Raw genomic sequence first — 18,090 nt, 5'->3', positions numbered from 1 at the left:
TTATTGTATTGGATGGCATTTCTCAGGCAGAAATCAAAGGGAAAAAATGTCACAATATTTTATTATGAATGTCTTGTTGTACTGTGGCCCAGCTCTATACTGGTGCCTATTTTGTGTTCTATTAATGTGCCTCATGGCCCCATGAGAGCCAATTGGACATTCATTCCTGGCTCTCTTCCTGGCAGGCCAGTCCTCTGCGTCACACCCCAGGCAGTGGCACCTCTTCCTATTGTTGGACTGAGACTCAACTCTCAGTCTCTTGTAGGAATGTAGAGATCTCAACTGGAGAAGCAAAGCCCATCTGAAGTCCTGGGCTGAGGATCCAGAGGGACAAAGTGTTAGATGATGAAAATGAAGAAAACAAAGCAGTATAAAAATGTAAGGATCTGTAAAAAAATAAATAAAAGTACTATAAGTGAATGGACAGTGTGTGGCCTATTTGTGTGCATATATGATAAAAAAATTTCATTTGCAGAGTCTTATAAGCATATGTGGGCTGGGCATCCTAAAGATGCAAGACACTATAATAATAAATGAAATCATACTACACTACACCCTAAGAGCCCTTACGTGTATCTGTGTTCCAGAGGTCCTCCTTAGTGAATGCAGAGCATACGTACATCTGAGATCCACATATTTCATAGTTCCTCCTAAGTTATATTTTTATTTAATTCAACTAGGCAAGTCAGTTAAGAACAAATTCTTATTTACAATGACGGCCTAGGAAGAGTGGGTTAACTGCCTTGTTCAGGGGCAGAACAACAGATTTTTACCTTGTCAGCTCAGGGATTTGATCTAACAACCTTTTGGTTACTGGCCCAATGCTCTAACCACTAGGCTACCTGTAATAGTAGAGCATACATTTGAGGTGGCTGTCTCAGAATGCTTGCTGTGGGTGGAGCCAGAGTATCGGGAAATATCCTCAGATATTGGAAATGGAGTTGGTGGTTGTTGTAATGTACATACCCTCTTCATTGTCCACATGAGTTGCAGAGCGGCGGGGAATGTCCCGGGACTCCAGGAAGAACCTGGTGGTTGTTCACATGTTACATTTTATTTAACTAGTACAACACATCATCCTCAGGAGTTAAAAAGCAATGGGGACAGTCCTGGGGAGTCCAAGTCCTCTGGTTAAGAGTCTCCCTGGAGCTGTTGGACTGCTTGGGGCTCCCTGCTCTGCTGGAGTCAGGAGTCCAGAAACAGGGTGACTTTGTGGATCAACAAGGATAACGTGACAGATGGTAAAGAGAGTGGACCAATACTCAAACAAACCAATCCAATGCAAAATCAAGCAAATTAGACAAATTAGGCAAACTAGCACACGAGACAGAGGTAGAACTCGTAACTGACAGGTAGCCAGGGTTGTCATAGTGATTATAAGCAGACTGGAACGATTGGCTCCAGGCTTTCAAGTGAGGCAATACCCAATATGTAGATCAAGAGGGGGAAAAAAATTGCAGATCAAGCAATTTACCAGAAAAATGATTTTACTAATAATCAAAGTTTAGCAGACTAAGCAGCATGGTAGAGAAAGATCTTACCCGAGAGGTGGTTTCAGCTACTTTAGAGCTCCTCGTTCCTATTAAGAGAGTAGACATCAGTGGTCTCAGACCAACAGGATTGGGACAACCCATTGTGGTGAAGACATTCCTGGGGAGTCAAAGCCCTCTGGTCAGGAGACTCCCCGGGTCTCCAGAAGCAGTGTAGGTATGTGGATCAACAGGGACAAAGTGTCAGATGGTAAAGAGAGTGGAACAACACACTGAAACAAACAAATTGTTATGTGCCCCAGTTTCTGTGTTGTGGTTTTGTTTGGATGTGTGTGTTTCAGGATGGCTTCCGGAAATTCTAAGCAGCTGATTGGTCGGCCCCATCAATGATTGGAGATCTGACCCCGCCCTCTAATCAGAAGATCCAGCTGTCTTCAATTATCGACTCTTTCTGAAGCTTTAAAAGCCAGTGTTCGTTTGTTAGGAGAGAGAGCTGATGGTTATGTCCTGTGTTGGATGTTGCTCAGAGACAGGTCCCCATAGGACGCAGTGTTTTTGTTTATTGAAATGGTTTACTTATGTTTGTATTCGTTTTAATTTGTTCCCAGGGGGGAAGAGAGTGCTTAGGCAAGTGACCTGCGGGCATAAATATACCCGAGTATGTACTTTGTCTATGCACACTAGGTAAGACCCGTCTGGACCATCCCCTGTATTTTGGTTATTGCGCCAGGTGGTGCTTGTTAGGTAAGTTGTGAGTAGGTAAAGTAGGAGAGGGGGAACTTTAACTTTCTCTGCTTTGGTTCCGTCCAGCCCCTTTTTCCAAAATTACCGTGTGACTGAATAAATTCCCTGTAAAAGGTTAATTCTCTGCCTTTGTCATCCTTACTTGCATCTACAGTCCCATACCTCTTTCACTCCACGGGGAGTTGAGTTGTAGCAGGGTGTTGCGTTCCCTCTTCCTAGAGGTCGTGCGTAACACCAATCCAATAGCAAATTAGATCAACTGGACATAGATTGAACTCCTAGCTGTTAGGTAGTCAATGTCTTTTGGACTGAGAGGACTGGGCTCCATTGGACAAGCTGTCCTGAGACATGTCCAGGAAGGCGGTTGACCCATAACTCTCCCAAGCAGATGACCACATAATTGACATCCTCATCAACAATTGATTATGCAACAAACTGAACCAAATCTTCAGGGGTACTGATATGTCATGAATGAAAATAAAATGACGCAACCTATTGGAAAAAATAATTTACCAATATTCAAAGTTCAGCAAAGATCTCTATGGTAGAGGTGTTTAAAAATATATATTTTTCTTAGCTCTTACCTGAGAAGTGGTTCACAAAGTTGGTTGAATGGATCACATTGTCATCCTCATCAACACCAGGGTTGGAGGGAATGGAGTCATCAATGAACTTAACATGATCTCCAGGGGTCCTATTGGGACCCAAGCCTGGTGTTGAAAAGGATGGGTGATCATTTGCATTCATAGTTGCATCCATAGTCATCCATCTGCACTGTATGAGCAAGATGTCTGTTCTGAATTCATTGTGATAAATTGTCTTTTGGTGATAATGTTTGAATTTGACATGACATTTATTCTGGTAAGATGATGCAACCTTTACAATTGTAATGATATTTCAACAATATTGCTTTAGCCATAGGCAATATACCAATCGTGTTCTATATCTATGGTTTTAGCCACAGCTACAAAAAAAATATTTCTATGTGGTTTTAACAGCCATCTCCATGGTAATCAAATTCTAATGAATGGTGCATAGAGGCACGGATTAAAATGTTTTGTCATTTAAATGTGTTTAATTTATGTATGAATTCTGAATGGCCAATGCTTTATAAGGTACAATTACTACATAAGAGCGAGTCTACAAGGACCTGGCCGGTTCTCTTGTAGATAATGTTTATTTTGATGCAGTATTCGGTATAGAAGTCTAGTTGATTCAAGTACAGTTACATCAATCTCTTAACAGGTGAGCTCTGCAGACGATTTCAAAGAAAATATTCATCTTTTGTTTTGGTCAAACATTTCTTCCTAGGTGTTGGCCTTTCTAGGGAGTTTTTCCTAGCCGCCGTGCTTCTACACCTGCAGTGCTTGCTGTTTGGGGTTTTTCGGCTGGGTTTCTGTACAGCACTTTGAGATATCAGCTGATGTAAGAAGGGCTATATAAATACATTTGATTAGATTTATTTAATTCATATGACTTTAAAAGCAGTTGTTACAGTTTGTACACTATGCACAATGTAGAACGCATCCGACATGACACATTTATTTTAGTAACTAATCTCCAAATATTAGATATGACATATCAGGTGTTGTATGCCTACTTTCCATGAAACTACTGCAAAAAATATACGCTTAGACATTTTGATAACTCAATTTTATAACCCATTTTTATGAATCAATTTCCGCATTGTTATGATGGTAAATTATAAGTATGAATACAGCTAAATAATAAAAGGCGTAAAACACATATTCCAGTTGTACAGTGTATGACTACGTTCACAGATATGAATTACACCTCAATGCGTCAGTACAAATATTTCAAAAACCTTCTATAACCCAATATATATGTTTTAAAAAGTGCATAAATTGTCAATCTGTCCTTCACAATATGCTAGCGAGGACTAGGTAATAACTGAGTTATTATGCAATATCTGTAAAGATGTTTGCTTTTGTATTGGAGAAAGTCTTTAGCCTGAGTGCCAGTCTGTTTGTGCTATCATGCCAACTCCTTGTACTGGGCATTTTTGGTTTGTCAATGAGCAATTGAGTTAGCAAGAGCACAACCAGATCTGAGACCAGGCTAGGTCTTTGCAAGTGAAAAATCTAAGAGAACATGGAAGTCATCATGCAAATCACTGGCAAAAGAAAATGTGCCTAAAAAAATAGGATATTTATGAAAATGTCATAATTGGAAACGTCATCTTACAGAAATCTCAATAAGAAAAAGCAGAATTAATTACCGTACCATACATTAGGTCACTCATCTATGATCGTAAATAGCTATCTTCTGTGTATTATGTTTTACATAGTACTGATTTATAAATGGGTATGATGGTATGGTTGAATAGCTTTCTGTAGCCATATTAATCGTCAGATTCTTCAATAAATCACTTTAAACCCATTTGGTTTGGACTCACATAGGGGAATCATTATCACTTATTAAATCACCTAAATCTCTCAAAAGCACATATGAGCCCTCACATACAGTATCTCAATACCTCTCATATACAAGCAAACAAACAAACAAAAACAGAGTAGGCTAGACCTACAACCAGTATAGTATTCATGTGGAATGGAAACCAGGTTTTGCCGTGCTAACTACTACTGCTACTGTTTAAATTCAAGCAATGGCTCAGTGGGTCGACACATCAGGGTTGTTCATTAAGTCACACAACAGGCAATGTTTTAAACCATTTTGCAAGGGACAAGTCAAGGTATTTCCTCCCTCTTTCAATACATTTTCTTCCGCTTGTACCCACTGAACACGACCCAGTTTAAACCAGAGAACCAATGCTGAGCAGACAAACCAGCAGTACAGCAGTGATCAATGCTAAAGGGAAGTGAGGACCTCTAGTGGCAGAAGAAGGAACATTCAGAGACCCATCCAGCTTGAGGCAGGATGTTATGGAGGTGTTGCAGCACTCTTGGTGGCATGTACCTGTTGTGGTCGTACACCAAGTGTTTCTTGTGCAGTCGGCATTGCAGCCTCCCATCCACATCGTTGTTGAACCAATTGTCATCTTTTTCAACTGAAAAGAGAAATGTGGATTGAGAATGCATGAAGTTAGATGAGTTGAAGGATGTACAAGATTGGCGAAAAGGAAATTCTCTCTTGTCTGAGTGATGTTATTGAGACGATAACAGATAATCGTTCTTGTCGTGGCCAAATGTATTTTCCTTCTTTCGTTATAAAATTCTTAAAGTGTACATTTTGTATCCTACAGCATTTACAGTTCAATGAAGCATGTCTAGTTTGTCTACTATGGGTATAGAATGATGAATAGGGTAGTGTAGGGGTGCACTATTAAGCCTACCTCACAGTAGGGCTGGTTGAGGGGACAAGGCATTGGGTCTTTGGTTATCCAAGTCTTGTAACAGTTCTGCTCTGTGCACTGAAACATCTGGCACTTCTTAAGTTTCTGTAAATAGATGGATGATGTTAACAAAGGCTGGTAAATTCACAGACTATGAGTCCTATGCGCGCGCACACACACACACACACACACACACACACACACACACACACACTCCCAGATTGCCCCTTCAATGTGTATAGAAATGTACCCTAACACATTGGGAAATTTACTTTAGTAGGCCTACATTAACCTGAGAACTTCAAGTTGCCGCCCAGAAGCAAGTTCTTACATTGGTTGGTATAGCAGTTGTAGTGGTGGCTGCTGCTGTTGTTGTGGTGGTGGTCATCATCACTGTAGTCACTGGAGGAACAATTAAAACACTGTTTTATATGACTCATGTCTCAATACTCTATATAGGACATTGTACTTTCATGCACATATAATGCAATTCAGATTTATTCAAAGTAAACAGCATGTTTTACAAATGAAAGGAATAGTGATAAGATACTATGCATTGTACTTGCACCCCAGTATTTCTACCTGCACATTCATCTTCTGCACATCAATCACTCCAGTGTTTAATTGCTATATTGTAATTACTTCGCCACCATGGCCTATTTATTGCCTTTACCCCCCTTATCTTACCTCATTTGCACACACTGTATATACTTTTTATACTGTATTATTGACTGTATGTTTGTTTATTCCATGTGTAACTCTGTGTTGTTGTATGTGTCGAACTGCTTTGCATTATTCTTGGCCACGTCGCAGTTGTAAATGAGAACTTATTCTTAACCTGCCTTCCTGTTTAAATAAAGGTGAAATAAAGAAGTTTAAAAAATACAGACCAACAGACATAACTCAGCCCCATACAGTAACAGTCTCCCAATTGATGTGGTGGTGATACATGTAAACATGAATCTCACAGTAAAAGACAGGATTTTTACAGGCTCACCAACTCCAACACTAAGGACACCATAGTACGGTTTGACTGACTTTACTGAGTCTGGCACACAGTTTACAAGGAAACTGAAGAAATGCAGAATAGCATAGAAAACAGTCATTATACAGGGCACTTAGATATCAAAACAAGGACATTTATTTTTTTAATGAGTGGGCTAGTCCCACTCCTTAGGTATTTTTATGTGTTTATTAGACAGGATGGACAGAGGAAAGTAAGGAGGAGAGAGGGTGCTTGAGCAGTGGGATGGATTTGAACCCATCCTTTCAGAGGTACACAGTACATTTGATCCAGAGGCAGTGGTTTAAACCAGTGGACCACTGCAGGCCACAGGACATTGATTTTCTTTATTGTATAAAAAAAATGATTGGAAAATAAAAAAGGTTTACCTGTTGTAGTGTTTGGGCGAACCATGGAGGCCAGGGTGGAGTGAAGACAGCCAGTGGAGTTGCAGCATCCCATGGTACAGTTGGTCTGAGTGTTATTGACACAGGCATTCCTGCAGGAGGAACTGCAGCCGCCGGTGTAAGTCATGTCTTCCTGTCTCTTCAGCTGAGAAGGCATCACACACATTTTGTTAGCACACTCTTAAAAACAAATACACGTACATTTTTGTTGTTGCTATTGTTAATCAAGGGAATAATAGATGAAGTCGGAACAACATTCCGGTATTGCTTAATCAAATGCAACTGACAAAACAAAAGTAAACAGTGTGAAACGTTTAGTAGTAGGGCCAGGAAGATTATATCTAAAATAGGTGTGACACGAATGAATGACAGCAGATGCAACATGAACTATAGCATGTACATTTAGTTTATAGTTGTGTAAGAAATCTTAAGTACATTTGTATTATTCAAATTCTAAAATTCACGCATAGCGTATACTGTACCTCACAGAAGGTGATATTAGCGTTGCATGAAACAGAAGTCCTATTCATGTACACATCGTAGCAGTCTGAGTAGTTACAGGAGAACTGGCGACAGGATATCTATGAGAGAGAGAGAGAGAGAGAGAGAGAGAGAGAGAGAGAGAGAGAGAGAGAGAGAGAGAGAGAGAGAGAGAGAGAGAGAGAGAGAGAGAGAGAGAGAGAGAGAGAGAGAGAGAGAGAGAGAGAGAGAGAGAGAGAGAGAGAGAGAGAGAGAGAGAGAGAGAGAGAGAGAGAGAGAGAGAGAGAGAGAGAGAGAGAGAGAGAGGATCAGAGCACATCATCTATCTATGCTTTCTCTAAACAATCAAACAGCAATATCGGTCCGACTTTGAATGAAGTACAACTTAGAAAGTCTTTACAGCATACATAAAGTCTGCACTACACAGATCAACTGTACTTGTATGTCATACTCTATAACAGAGGGTGCATAAAGACTGCCATGACCAATGTAGAGGGCAATGCTAAATGTGACATAGTTGGCTATTTCCCCACAAAACGGTGCTTTATATAGGGCGACATCGTGCTAATCGATGTGAAATATCTTGTCTTCAGGAAAGCTCCCAGATAAGGCATTAAAAGGGATGGAAAGCGGACCACATGTATCATGAAATAATCTCTCCCACTAAGTTACTTCATTCCTCAGTGCCAACTTGCACTGACACAAACACGGACCCAGTCATCATCCCCTCAACCCCCCCACACCCACACTATGGTGATGTACACTCAGTGGTTGAAGTGGACTGCAAAACAAACAGTCTGTATCCACTTAGAGTTTTTTTCCCTCAATCAATTTGGCACATTTTTCAGATGTAAGGGGGTGTGTTTTCAAAACACTGAGTAATTCCCATTATCTTATGTTCAGGCCCTTTCATTGTGCATTAATTGGCGTTGAATACATATTTAACCTCTGAGTCATACATGCAAAATCTAAGTTTTTCATGAAATACCATAAGAATATTTAGTTTAGTCACCTATACATCAGATAATGATAAGACTCGTTGTTTAACTAACATTTATTCCAACAGCAAAAAATACAAAAGATACCATTTTCAAAACTGTTCTTTTTAGTACATGGTAGATGGTAAATACCATTTTCCATACAGTATTTAGCTTTAACTTGACGGCAAATTTTACGGCAAACCAATTATTTTTAATCAGTTGTGGTATCCTTAAACAGTACATAAGTAAAATAAAGAATAAGGGTAAGGGTAGTATGTATTGTAAAGCTGATGCAGTATAACCTGTCTCTCTGCTTGGCAAGATGAATCAGGTTACAGTGTATCAATTACACTTAGATAAAGAGTGGAATATATTGTTAGACGGTATATAAAGGGTTTATTGTTTCGTTGGTTTGTTTAAGCTTGTAGCCTACACATTTGCAGCTAAAAGCTGAATTGCAGTATAGGTCAACAGATTAAAAAATATATTAAAACATGTAAATTGACATAACAATTAGGTAGTTTAACAAAACAAAGAAATTGATGTTGATGAAGCCAGCTCTGAGAGTTCCGTCACAACAGTGTACCCACTTATGACAGAGACTGGTGCTTCTGACAACCCACTGGAGTTATGCCAGATGATCGATGCCAGATGATCGATGCCAGATGGTGCAGTTGGCTTGCTGGCCCTGATGTCGTTCTCAGCTCAACATCTCTGTAGCATGGACATAGTACTCCTCCACAACTAACGAGTAGCACCCACAGGTGATGCCTCAAACTGCTACGGCGCAAAAAAAGTCCAGAGCTATAGTCATCAGTCCAGAGCTTATAGTCATCAGTCCAGCGCTATAGTCATCAGTCCAGAGCAATAGTCATCAGTCCAGAGCAATAGTCATCAGTCCAGAGCTATAGTCATCAGTCCAGAGCTTAGTCATCAGTCCAGAGCTATAGTCATCAGTCCAGAGCAATAGTCATCAGTCCAGAGCAATAGTCATCAGTCCAGAGCAATAGTCATCAGTCCAGAGCTATAGTCATCAGTCCAGAGCTATAGTCATCAGTCCAGAGCTATAGTCATCAGTCCAGAGCTATAGTCATCAGTCCAGAGCTATAGTCATCAGTCCAGAGCTACAGTCATCCCCATTTCCAAAATGTAGTCCAGTCTCATTCGTCAAGAAGCCGGTGCTTTGTGAGATCTTTTATATGCAGACATTAGCTAGCTAACTATAGCCAAACCACACAGTAGACTTGCCATCAGTCCTTCAACTCCATGGGTGAAAACAACCAGATATACACAATAAACACTAAATGATTTAGCAAAAACAAAAAACACTTAAAATCTAAAATATGTAGAAAATATAAAGAGCACCTTACGGTGCCATGGCAACCACAGAGCACATTATATTGATCGGTTAGCAGACAACGTCACGGAAATGATGCACACGCTTCCAAGAGGCGCATATCAGCAAATTCAACTGAATTGTTTTCTAAGACAATTTGCAATAATTACAAGCACTATTTACTTGGTGGCCTCGTGAATGATGTTGAACAAAACATGTGCAAGGAAGGTTGCTATTAATGATACTGCAACAATTCACAAAGGCGTCATGATTGGCTTCATAAAGATGATATAGATGAATTATGTATACCCACTTCAAATAAAGTGTGAATGTAATATCATATCATATACTACTAGACTGCTAAAGTACTAGACTCACCATGGTCATGCCACTGGTGCCCCATGAGGTAGTATTGTCCGTGCTTGTGGTTCCACTACCTATGTTAGCAAGGACAAAATGTAGTGTGAGAGAAAAGTGGCAAAAAATATATATCTACCATATATCCTGAATGTGAATTCATAAAACAATCACTATTTTGTTTTACCCGCCACTGTATTCCTTGAGTTGTCAATGGTTACACTTCTTGAAGTGGAGGTCATGGCTGTTGTCATTGAACCTACACTTGACGAATTGGAGGTAGAGGTTGCAGTATTAGCAGCACCTTGAACCCTGGTAGCTGCCATCGTAGTTGCTGAGTCCGATGACATTGTAGTATTCATAGAAGAAATGCCAGACAACATGGGTTGGGGAGGAACGGATCAGTTACACGTAAGGGATTACAAAAAAAATAAAAACGGTAACTGTGATGAGTTACCAACACACATATTGTAATCAGATTACAGATACTTTTAAAATTACGAGGTGATTACTTCTAGGATTACTTTTAAATTCAGAAAAGATGTTCGCAAAGAAAATCTTTGACATGTCTGTTTTCTCATTGACATTCAAATCAGCATTGACAAACACTGGTGGAACAAAATAAGCTTGTTCTCTGACCAAAAGTCAGAGACCACTATGATGACACACCAAATGTGTTTGATCGATCGCTGGAAAAGAGCACAAATAGGTTTTTGTAGGCTACAGTCCAAGCTATGTCTTCCAATGGTGCGACTGCTGTCAGCATCCCAAGATTATCCAATTTGAATAAACGCTTGTAGGTAAGGATGACAGCAGTGGTGTAGTCTATGGCGATATGGATATCACTTATTATTGTTATCTACATAACTCATTGATGTGAATCACACTGCTGCGTTCTCATTTAGCTATTTGCACCTTACGGATTGTGGTTGTTGTGCATGGCAGTTCACAAATCCAAATGTGTATTTGAACTCAAGTGGTTGAATTCAAGAAGTTTCAGCTGCCTATCAATCATTGTTTTTGAAACCAGTGGACAGCCAGTGAAAATGTGCTCTTACAACAGCTGCATAGTACGGAAATAGTGCAGAAATTGAACCAAATTGAGATGGTTTGGGATGAGTTGAATCGCAGAGTGAAGGAAAAGCAGCCAACAAGTGCTCAGCAAATGTGGGAACTCTTTCAAGAACGTTGGAAAAGCATTCCAGGTGAAGCTGGTTGAGAGAATGCCAAGAGTGTGCAAAGCTTACTACATGATTCCATATGTGTTATTTTATAGTTTTGATGTCTTCACTATTATTCTACAATGTAGAACATAGTAAGAAATAAAGAAAAACCTTTGAATGAGTAGGTGTTCTAAAACGTTTGACCGGTAGTGATATATATATATATATACATATGTCCATTGATTCTTGAAGAATATAACTTATAAATGCCTCATGAGCTCAGTTCAACTGTCACACTCCATGAGAACCCAAAATATAAGCTTGTTTTCCCCCAATGTTTGTAAACAAAGTAAATGGAAACAAATACTGTATAGCCTCATAACATGGTTAAAACAATCATTTGGATATCATGATTGGTCAGTCCTTGCATCCGTAGCTCTTTCTACCAATCTGAGAGTGGTTACATTTCTCCAGGCCCATCCCTCAGCGTTTTACCAAAACAGAGGCAGGGCGACAATTTTGGTATTGTTTCATATGTGGACTTGCCCTTTAAAAAGCTGCATATTATCAACCTATCAAAGTGTCACCAACAAAAAGGTCAACAATAGGCCTATAGCAAATGCAGCATATGGGGTTCATTTTTCACATGTAAATAGCACTTTTCTGTAGTGCTCAAAGCAAAACATTTCATGAGCTCAACATTTATTTACAACTCAAATCAATGAGCCCAATCAGTCCTCCATGACAACAAAATCATAAACAACAGAGTAGGGCTCGCTAATAAGTCCTTCGTTTTGGGGTTATGCTCAGGTAATACAATTTGGCAAATCTATACTTCCATATTTCCAAGTCCTAACTAACTGTAACGGATTACATTTAGAAAGGAACCTACCCAACCCTGTAGATGACATTGCAGCATTCGTAGAAGAAATGGCAGACGACATTGTAGCTTGAGCTGTGGTAACTGTCATCGTAGCTGTTGCAGAGACAGTACTCATGTCAGTTGACAACACAATTGTTGCAGCCACCGTGGTTGTAGCATCGGTCGTTGTATTGGAACTCGAGGTTGTGTTTTGTCCTGAAACAAATGACGATGGCTGCAGTCCCAGTAGTAAGAAGAGCAGGAGGCCTGTTCAGAGAGAAGAGAGAGGCATACAGCTGTCATCATTTAGCAGGTCCTGTATATTAAACATAACAAGCTCTTAACCATGCGTGTTATTGTCATATTCATGTGGGAAGTAAGTCTCTTTTGTTCGGCTAGATGAGTTTTTTCCTTACGAAAAAAGTTTGCTTTCAGAGTGCAGTATAGCTGCAGGAGCTCCAGTTAGAGTGCAGTATAACCGCAGTATAACTTTTTTTTATGTCAGTAAATTTGCAGTTTAACTGCAGTTGCAGGTACGGTCTGGAATCTTAAAGTCACAATCTGGGATCTGAAAATCTCAATTCTTGATATTTAACCATTGATTCTTGTCACGCCCTGACCTGAGTATTCTTTGTTTTCTTTATTGTTTGTGTGACATGGGTGATGTATGTGTTTTTGTACTGTCTAGGGGTTCTGTAGGTTTATGGGGTTGTTTATCATCTAGGTGTTTATATATGTATATGGATGCCTAGATTGGTTCTCAATTAGAGGCAGGTGTTTATCGTTGTCTCTGATTGGGAACCATATTTAGGCAGCCATCTTTTTGGGGTATTTCGTGGGTTATTGTCTATGTGTAGTTGCCTGTGTCTGCACTCGTTGTCATAGCGTCACGTTCGTTTTTTTGTTTTTGTTTAAGTGTTCTTCGTGTTTTTCATCATTCAACAAAATAATGGATTCACACCACGCTGCGCTTTGGTCTACTCCATACGACAATCGTGACAATTCTTGAATAGTATAACTTCTATAACTTTGATTCATGTTATATAAGTTACATTATTCAAGAATCAGTCGGTATGTGTTTGTGCACATTTTTTTTAGGCAATGGGCATATTTAGAAAGTAAACGTACCTGTGCCTTTAAAAAAAGCAGTTGAGGCCATAGTCTTCTGGAGGGAGTAGGAGCCCTTAGTCCAGTCTAGAAAGGGAAAGAATTCACAGCGAGTTCAATTCGACCCAGGATATGTTTGCACATGATATTCATGATCTCCAGCTCCACACCAGTATCTACAGTACATACAGTATGTGACTCTGATGGCTTTGTACAGACAATAAGAAGAAAACGTTCCTAAGAAAATGAACCCCTATAATCAATATAAATGACGATTGTGTCCCTTTAACGATTAACACTGCTACAGTAGGACTTAGGCACAGAAGATCTTACATTTAGAAATAAACTGAGAAACAGTGAAATGTGACACCCTGAACATGGTGATATAAAGGTTCGTTATTGTCTTCCGGCAGCGTGGTTACCTGACTATTGAATAACGCTTCCTGGAGCATGAAGAGGAGAAAAGTAATACCACAAACCACATAAGTAAAGACCAAAACCCATAGGTCTATTATGCCTTTGCTGTTGACGCATGACCTAAGTCAGATTCGGTAGAGCAATCAGACTGTTTACACATCTACATTCATTATGTCCCACCTGGACTTATCCGTTGATCTTATGCCATCATCTATCTGAGGGCTCCTCCGCAAACAATTCCCTAATTGTTCTATGGGGAAACTGATCTGATAATGGTTTGCATTGGCCGCAGCGCTTGATTTGTAAGTCACATTTTGTTAAATGTAGGAAAGAGAGGTAGAAAGGAGAGTTAGGAATAGAAAATAGGTGTTGAACTGTAAAACAACCATCTACTCACAACAACATTGTGGCTGGTAAATTACAATATTGACCATTGCCAAAATAATCAGACACAAACGTGTGGCATCAAAGGACATGATTTTGTTCTGTAGTGTCGGTTGGCAGCCGTTCAGCCATGAACACAATTAAAATGTGTTTATTCCTCGTGATGTCCCCAGTGCAATATCACTAAGCACGGCATGTTTTTCATCCCTCCCTAGGAACCAACCACCGTCTCCTTTGGGCTCATCACCCTGGATACAGAGGGTCAAACAGTGGCCAATAGTGTCATGTTGTATAAATGATTGGAGACAGGCGCAGGAATACGTAATAGGAGGTTTCAATACTCCACCCAAAAATACAACATGCCATGAAAGGGACGGGGACGAAGCCCTAAACAAACACATATACTAAAACACAGGGATGTAACCCAAAACCCAAGAGCAAGGTAAAACCTCTAATAAATACATGGGACAAGACCGGCAATACACAGGGCGAGACCCATAATAACAAATGCACAGCAATACACGGGACGAGACCCGTAATAACAAGTGCACAATACACGCAGCATGAAAGCTGAAATAACAAAGCACAGGTACTCACAGACCAACGGACATAGGAACAATAACCCGACAGGACAATGGTGAACAGAGTGCACATATATACAATTACTAATCAGGGGAATTGGAATCAGGTGTGCGTAATGAGACAGTTCAGTGACGCCTCGAGGCATGGGACGTAGACCTCCGGAACAGGTGCACGGAATGAGCAGCAGTACCGAGGGAATCCGTGACAGTTCCCCTCCGCCTGACGGCTGCACCAGCAGCGGAATGACACCGGCCTCGGGGACGACCACAGGGACGCGGTGCTGGTAGGTCAGGGCGCCGATGGTGAAAATCCCTGGTCAGCCAAGTGTCCAGGATGTCCGCCACAGGAACCCAGCACTGGGCCATCCCCCTCCCCTGACACGTTGCAGCAGCAGCGGGACGACACAGGCCTCAAGGACGACCACAGGAACACGGTGCGGGTCGGTCGGGGTCAGTTGCAGCTGCCGAAGTTGCGTTGTTGTTGGACAGGCCAGTTGCAGCTGTCGAAGTTGCATCGGCGTCGGACGGGCCAGTTGTGGCGACGTCGGATGGACCAGTTGCAGCTGCCGAAGTGGTAGCGGCGTCGGACAGGCCAGTTGTAGCTACCGAAGTTGCGGCGGTGTCGGACGGACCAGTTGCAGCTGCCAAAGTGGTAGCGGCGTCGGACAGGCCAGTTGTAGCTGCCGAAGTTGCGGTGGTGTCGGACGGACCAGTTGCAGCTGCCAAAGTGGTAGCGGCGTCGGACAGGCCAGTTGTAGCTGCCAAAGTGGTAGCGGCGTCGGACAGGCCAGTTGCAGCTGCCGAAGTGGTAGCGGCGTCGGACAGGCCAGTTGCAGCTGCCGAAGTGGTAGCGGCGTTGGACAGGCCAGTTGTAGCTGCCGAAGTTGCGGCGGTGTCGGACGGACCAGTTGCAGCTGCCAAAGTGGTAGCGGCGTCGGACAGGCCAGTTGTAGCTGCCGAAGTTGCGGCGGCGTCTGACGGGCCAGTTGCAGCTGCGAAGTTGCGGCGGCATCGGACGGGCCATTCCCACTGTCTCCATTTAGGGTTGGTTATTCTGTCACGTTGTATAAATGATTGGAGACAGGCGCAGGAATTCACAATACGGGGGTTGGTTATTTTGTTATGAAAGGCACGGGGACGAAGTCCAAAACAAACACGTATACTAAAACACAGGGATGTAACCCAAACAAAAGAGCAAGGTGAAACCTCTAATAAATATGATCATCCTTGAGATGTTGGTACAACTTGATTGGAGTCCACTTGTGGTAAATTCAATTGTTTGGACATGATTTGGGAAGGCACACACATGTCTGTATAAGGTCTAGGCGCACTGAGCCATGTGCTACTATTACTCACAACCAGAATGACAGACCTAGGACCATAGAGATATATAGAGGACTCATCTTCGTATCTGTTTCACTTCAGTGTTTGTGACAGCATGAGGAATGGGGCAGCACCATTGAGGCAATCTCAATTTTGAAGTAGTCAATTTTGACCCGGTTTGACATGACTCCAACAGGGTCACCAGGAAGGATCAGCCAATAACATTGGAAGTCCCACCCAGTTGACTACATAAGGATCCACCCCTTCTTTGAATTTTTGCCTAAAATAACATACCCAAATATATCTGCCTGTAGCTCAGGACCTGAAGCAAGGATATGCATATTTTTGATACCATTTGAAAGGAAGCACTTAGAAATTTGTCTAAATGTGAAATGAAGGACTACATTAAAATGGTTGAAGCCCTCAATGAAGCTACCCATGCTAAACGGCCTTTTGTCCACTAGAGAATATCCTTCTCTATGCATAGGACACAGGCACTTGGAACTCTGACATAGCCCAGTAAATATGAACAAAGGAAACCAGTTGAATTAAATGAACATAGCTTCTACCTCAAGAGTCTTGCAAACGTTCATGTAAACAATAAACATCGCGCCCACTCAGAGGGTAAGACATGCTAAGTTAAAATGTATCTTATCAAACGTTGTGAAACATAAATGTATAAGTGTCGCAATAAACGATACGGGGAAGGAACGACGAAACCCTGGCAATTATTGTAGGATTAAATGGGAATATAGATTTGCCACATATTCATTCAAACGTGTGAAAGTAACAGCAAGCATTTCAAAAAGAGAACAATGTGTTCTCTACTGGCGGGAGTTCGGAGAGCACAAGTGGAAAGGTGCGCCTGTGGTGCATACTCTCTGCAGTAGGCCAATAATACATTTTAACAACACATTTCAAATGTAAGCTCCATGAGTAAATGATCAATTTCAAGCAATTTTGACATGCTGAAAGACCCGTAGGAGAAAACTGAGGATGGATAAACGTTGTAGTAACTCCACAATACTAACCTAATTGGCAGAGTGAAAAGAAGGAAGCTTGTACAGAATAAAAATATTCCAAAACATGTTTGCAATAAGGCATCAAGCTTACTTTAGTGTCTTATTGCAAACAGGATGCATGTTTTGGAATATTTGTATTCTGTACAAGCTTCCTTCTTTTCACTCAGTCAATTAGGTTAGTATTGTATAGTAACGACAATGTTGTTGATCCATCCTCAGTTTTCTCCTACCACAGCCATTAAACTCTGCATCCGTTTTAAAGTCACCATGGTGAAATCCCTGAATGGTTGCCTTCCTTTCTTGCAACTGAGTTAGGAAGGATGCCTGTATCTTTGTAGTGACTGGGTGTATTGATTCACCATCCAAAGTGTAATTACATACTTCACCAAGCTCAAAGGGATATTGCATGTCTGCTTTTTTTTTTTTTACCCATCTACCAATTGGTGCCCTTCTTTGCAAGTCATTGGAAAACCTCCCTGGTCTTTGTGGTTGAATCTGTGTTCTAAGTCCATCCAATTTATTAGGTGACTTATTTAGGCTTGCCATAACAAATGGGTTGAAAACTTATTGACTAAAGACATTTTTGCTTTTAATTTTTTATTAACTTGTAAAAATGTAAAAAAAACAAACATAATTCCACTTTGACATCATGGGGTTTTGTTTGTAGGCCAGGTACAAAAATCTCAGGTACAAAAATCTCAGTTTAATACTTTCAGCACTATGTGAAAATAGGAAAGCATTCAATGTCAATAACATAACCTCATATTTATTGTTGTGAAGTAAACCTAAGCAACATTATTCTCTATTATATCATCTTTAAGCAACCATGGCAACCCTCCTTGTTGAACTGAATCAGCCTGAGATTAGCAGGTAATGGCACAAAATAACGCAAACAGATTTTTAACTAAATGTTTTCTGGAAAAACAACAACAAACGCTTACCTGTGTGTAGCGTTGAGCAAAAGTCTGAGGATGAAACTGTCTGTATCAGCTGTGGATGATGTGTAGAGCACCTCTCTCTCGGGTCTCTCCCTCTCTCCTTTTCTACAGTGCTACTACCAAATCAAATCAAATCAAATTTATTTATATAGCCCTTCGTACATCAGCTGATATCTCAAAGTG

At 40.9% G+C, this 18,090-nt stretch overlaps 1 protein-coding gene across 1 annotated transcript; it reads right to left on the bottom strand.

Moving 5' to 3' along the window:
* Window positions 1-3,678: 3,678 nt before the first annotated feature.
* LOC109902175 (serine-rich adhesin for platelets-like) lies at window positions 3,679-18,023 on the bottom strand. Its single transcript, XM_020498310.2, has 10 exons — window positions 17,911-18,023; window positions 13,264-13,329; window positions 12,166-12,402; window positions 10,298-10,444; window positions 10,132-10,190; window positions 7,440-7,538; window positions 6,940-7,102; window positions 5,879-5,949; window positions 5,548-5,652; window positions 3,679-5,262 (listed from the first exon to the last, which is right to left on the bottom strand). Exons 2-10 carry the CDS (start codon window positions 13,292-13,294, stop codon window positions 5,008-5,010), a joined length of 1,167 nt encoding a protein of 388 aa, XP_020353899.1. The 5' UTR covers window positions 13,295-13,329; window positions 17,911-18,023; the 3' UTR covers window positions 3,679-5,007.
* Window positions 18,024-18,090: the final 67 nt, after the last annotated feature.

The sequence above is a fragment of the Oncorhynchus kisutch genome, linkage group LG2, assembly GCF_002021735.2.
Source record: "Oncorhynchus kisutch isolate 150728-3 linkage group LG2, Okis_V2, whole genome shotgun sequence".
Classification (NCBI taxonomy): Eukaryota; Metazoa; Chordata; class Actinopteri; order Salmoniformes; family Salmonidae; genus Oncorhynchus; species Oncorhynchus kisutch.
Note: the sequence above shows the minus strand (reverse complement) of the source record. Positions and strands in the feature narration are given on the sequence as shown.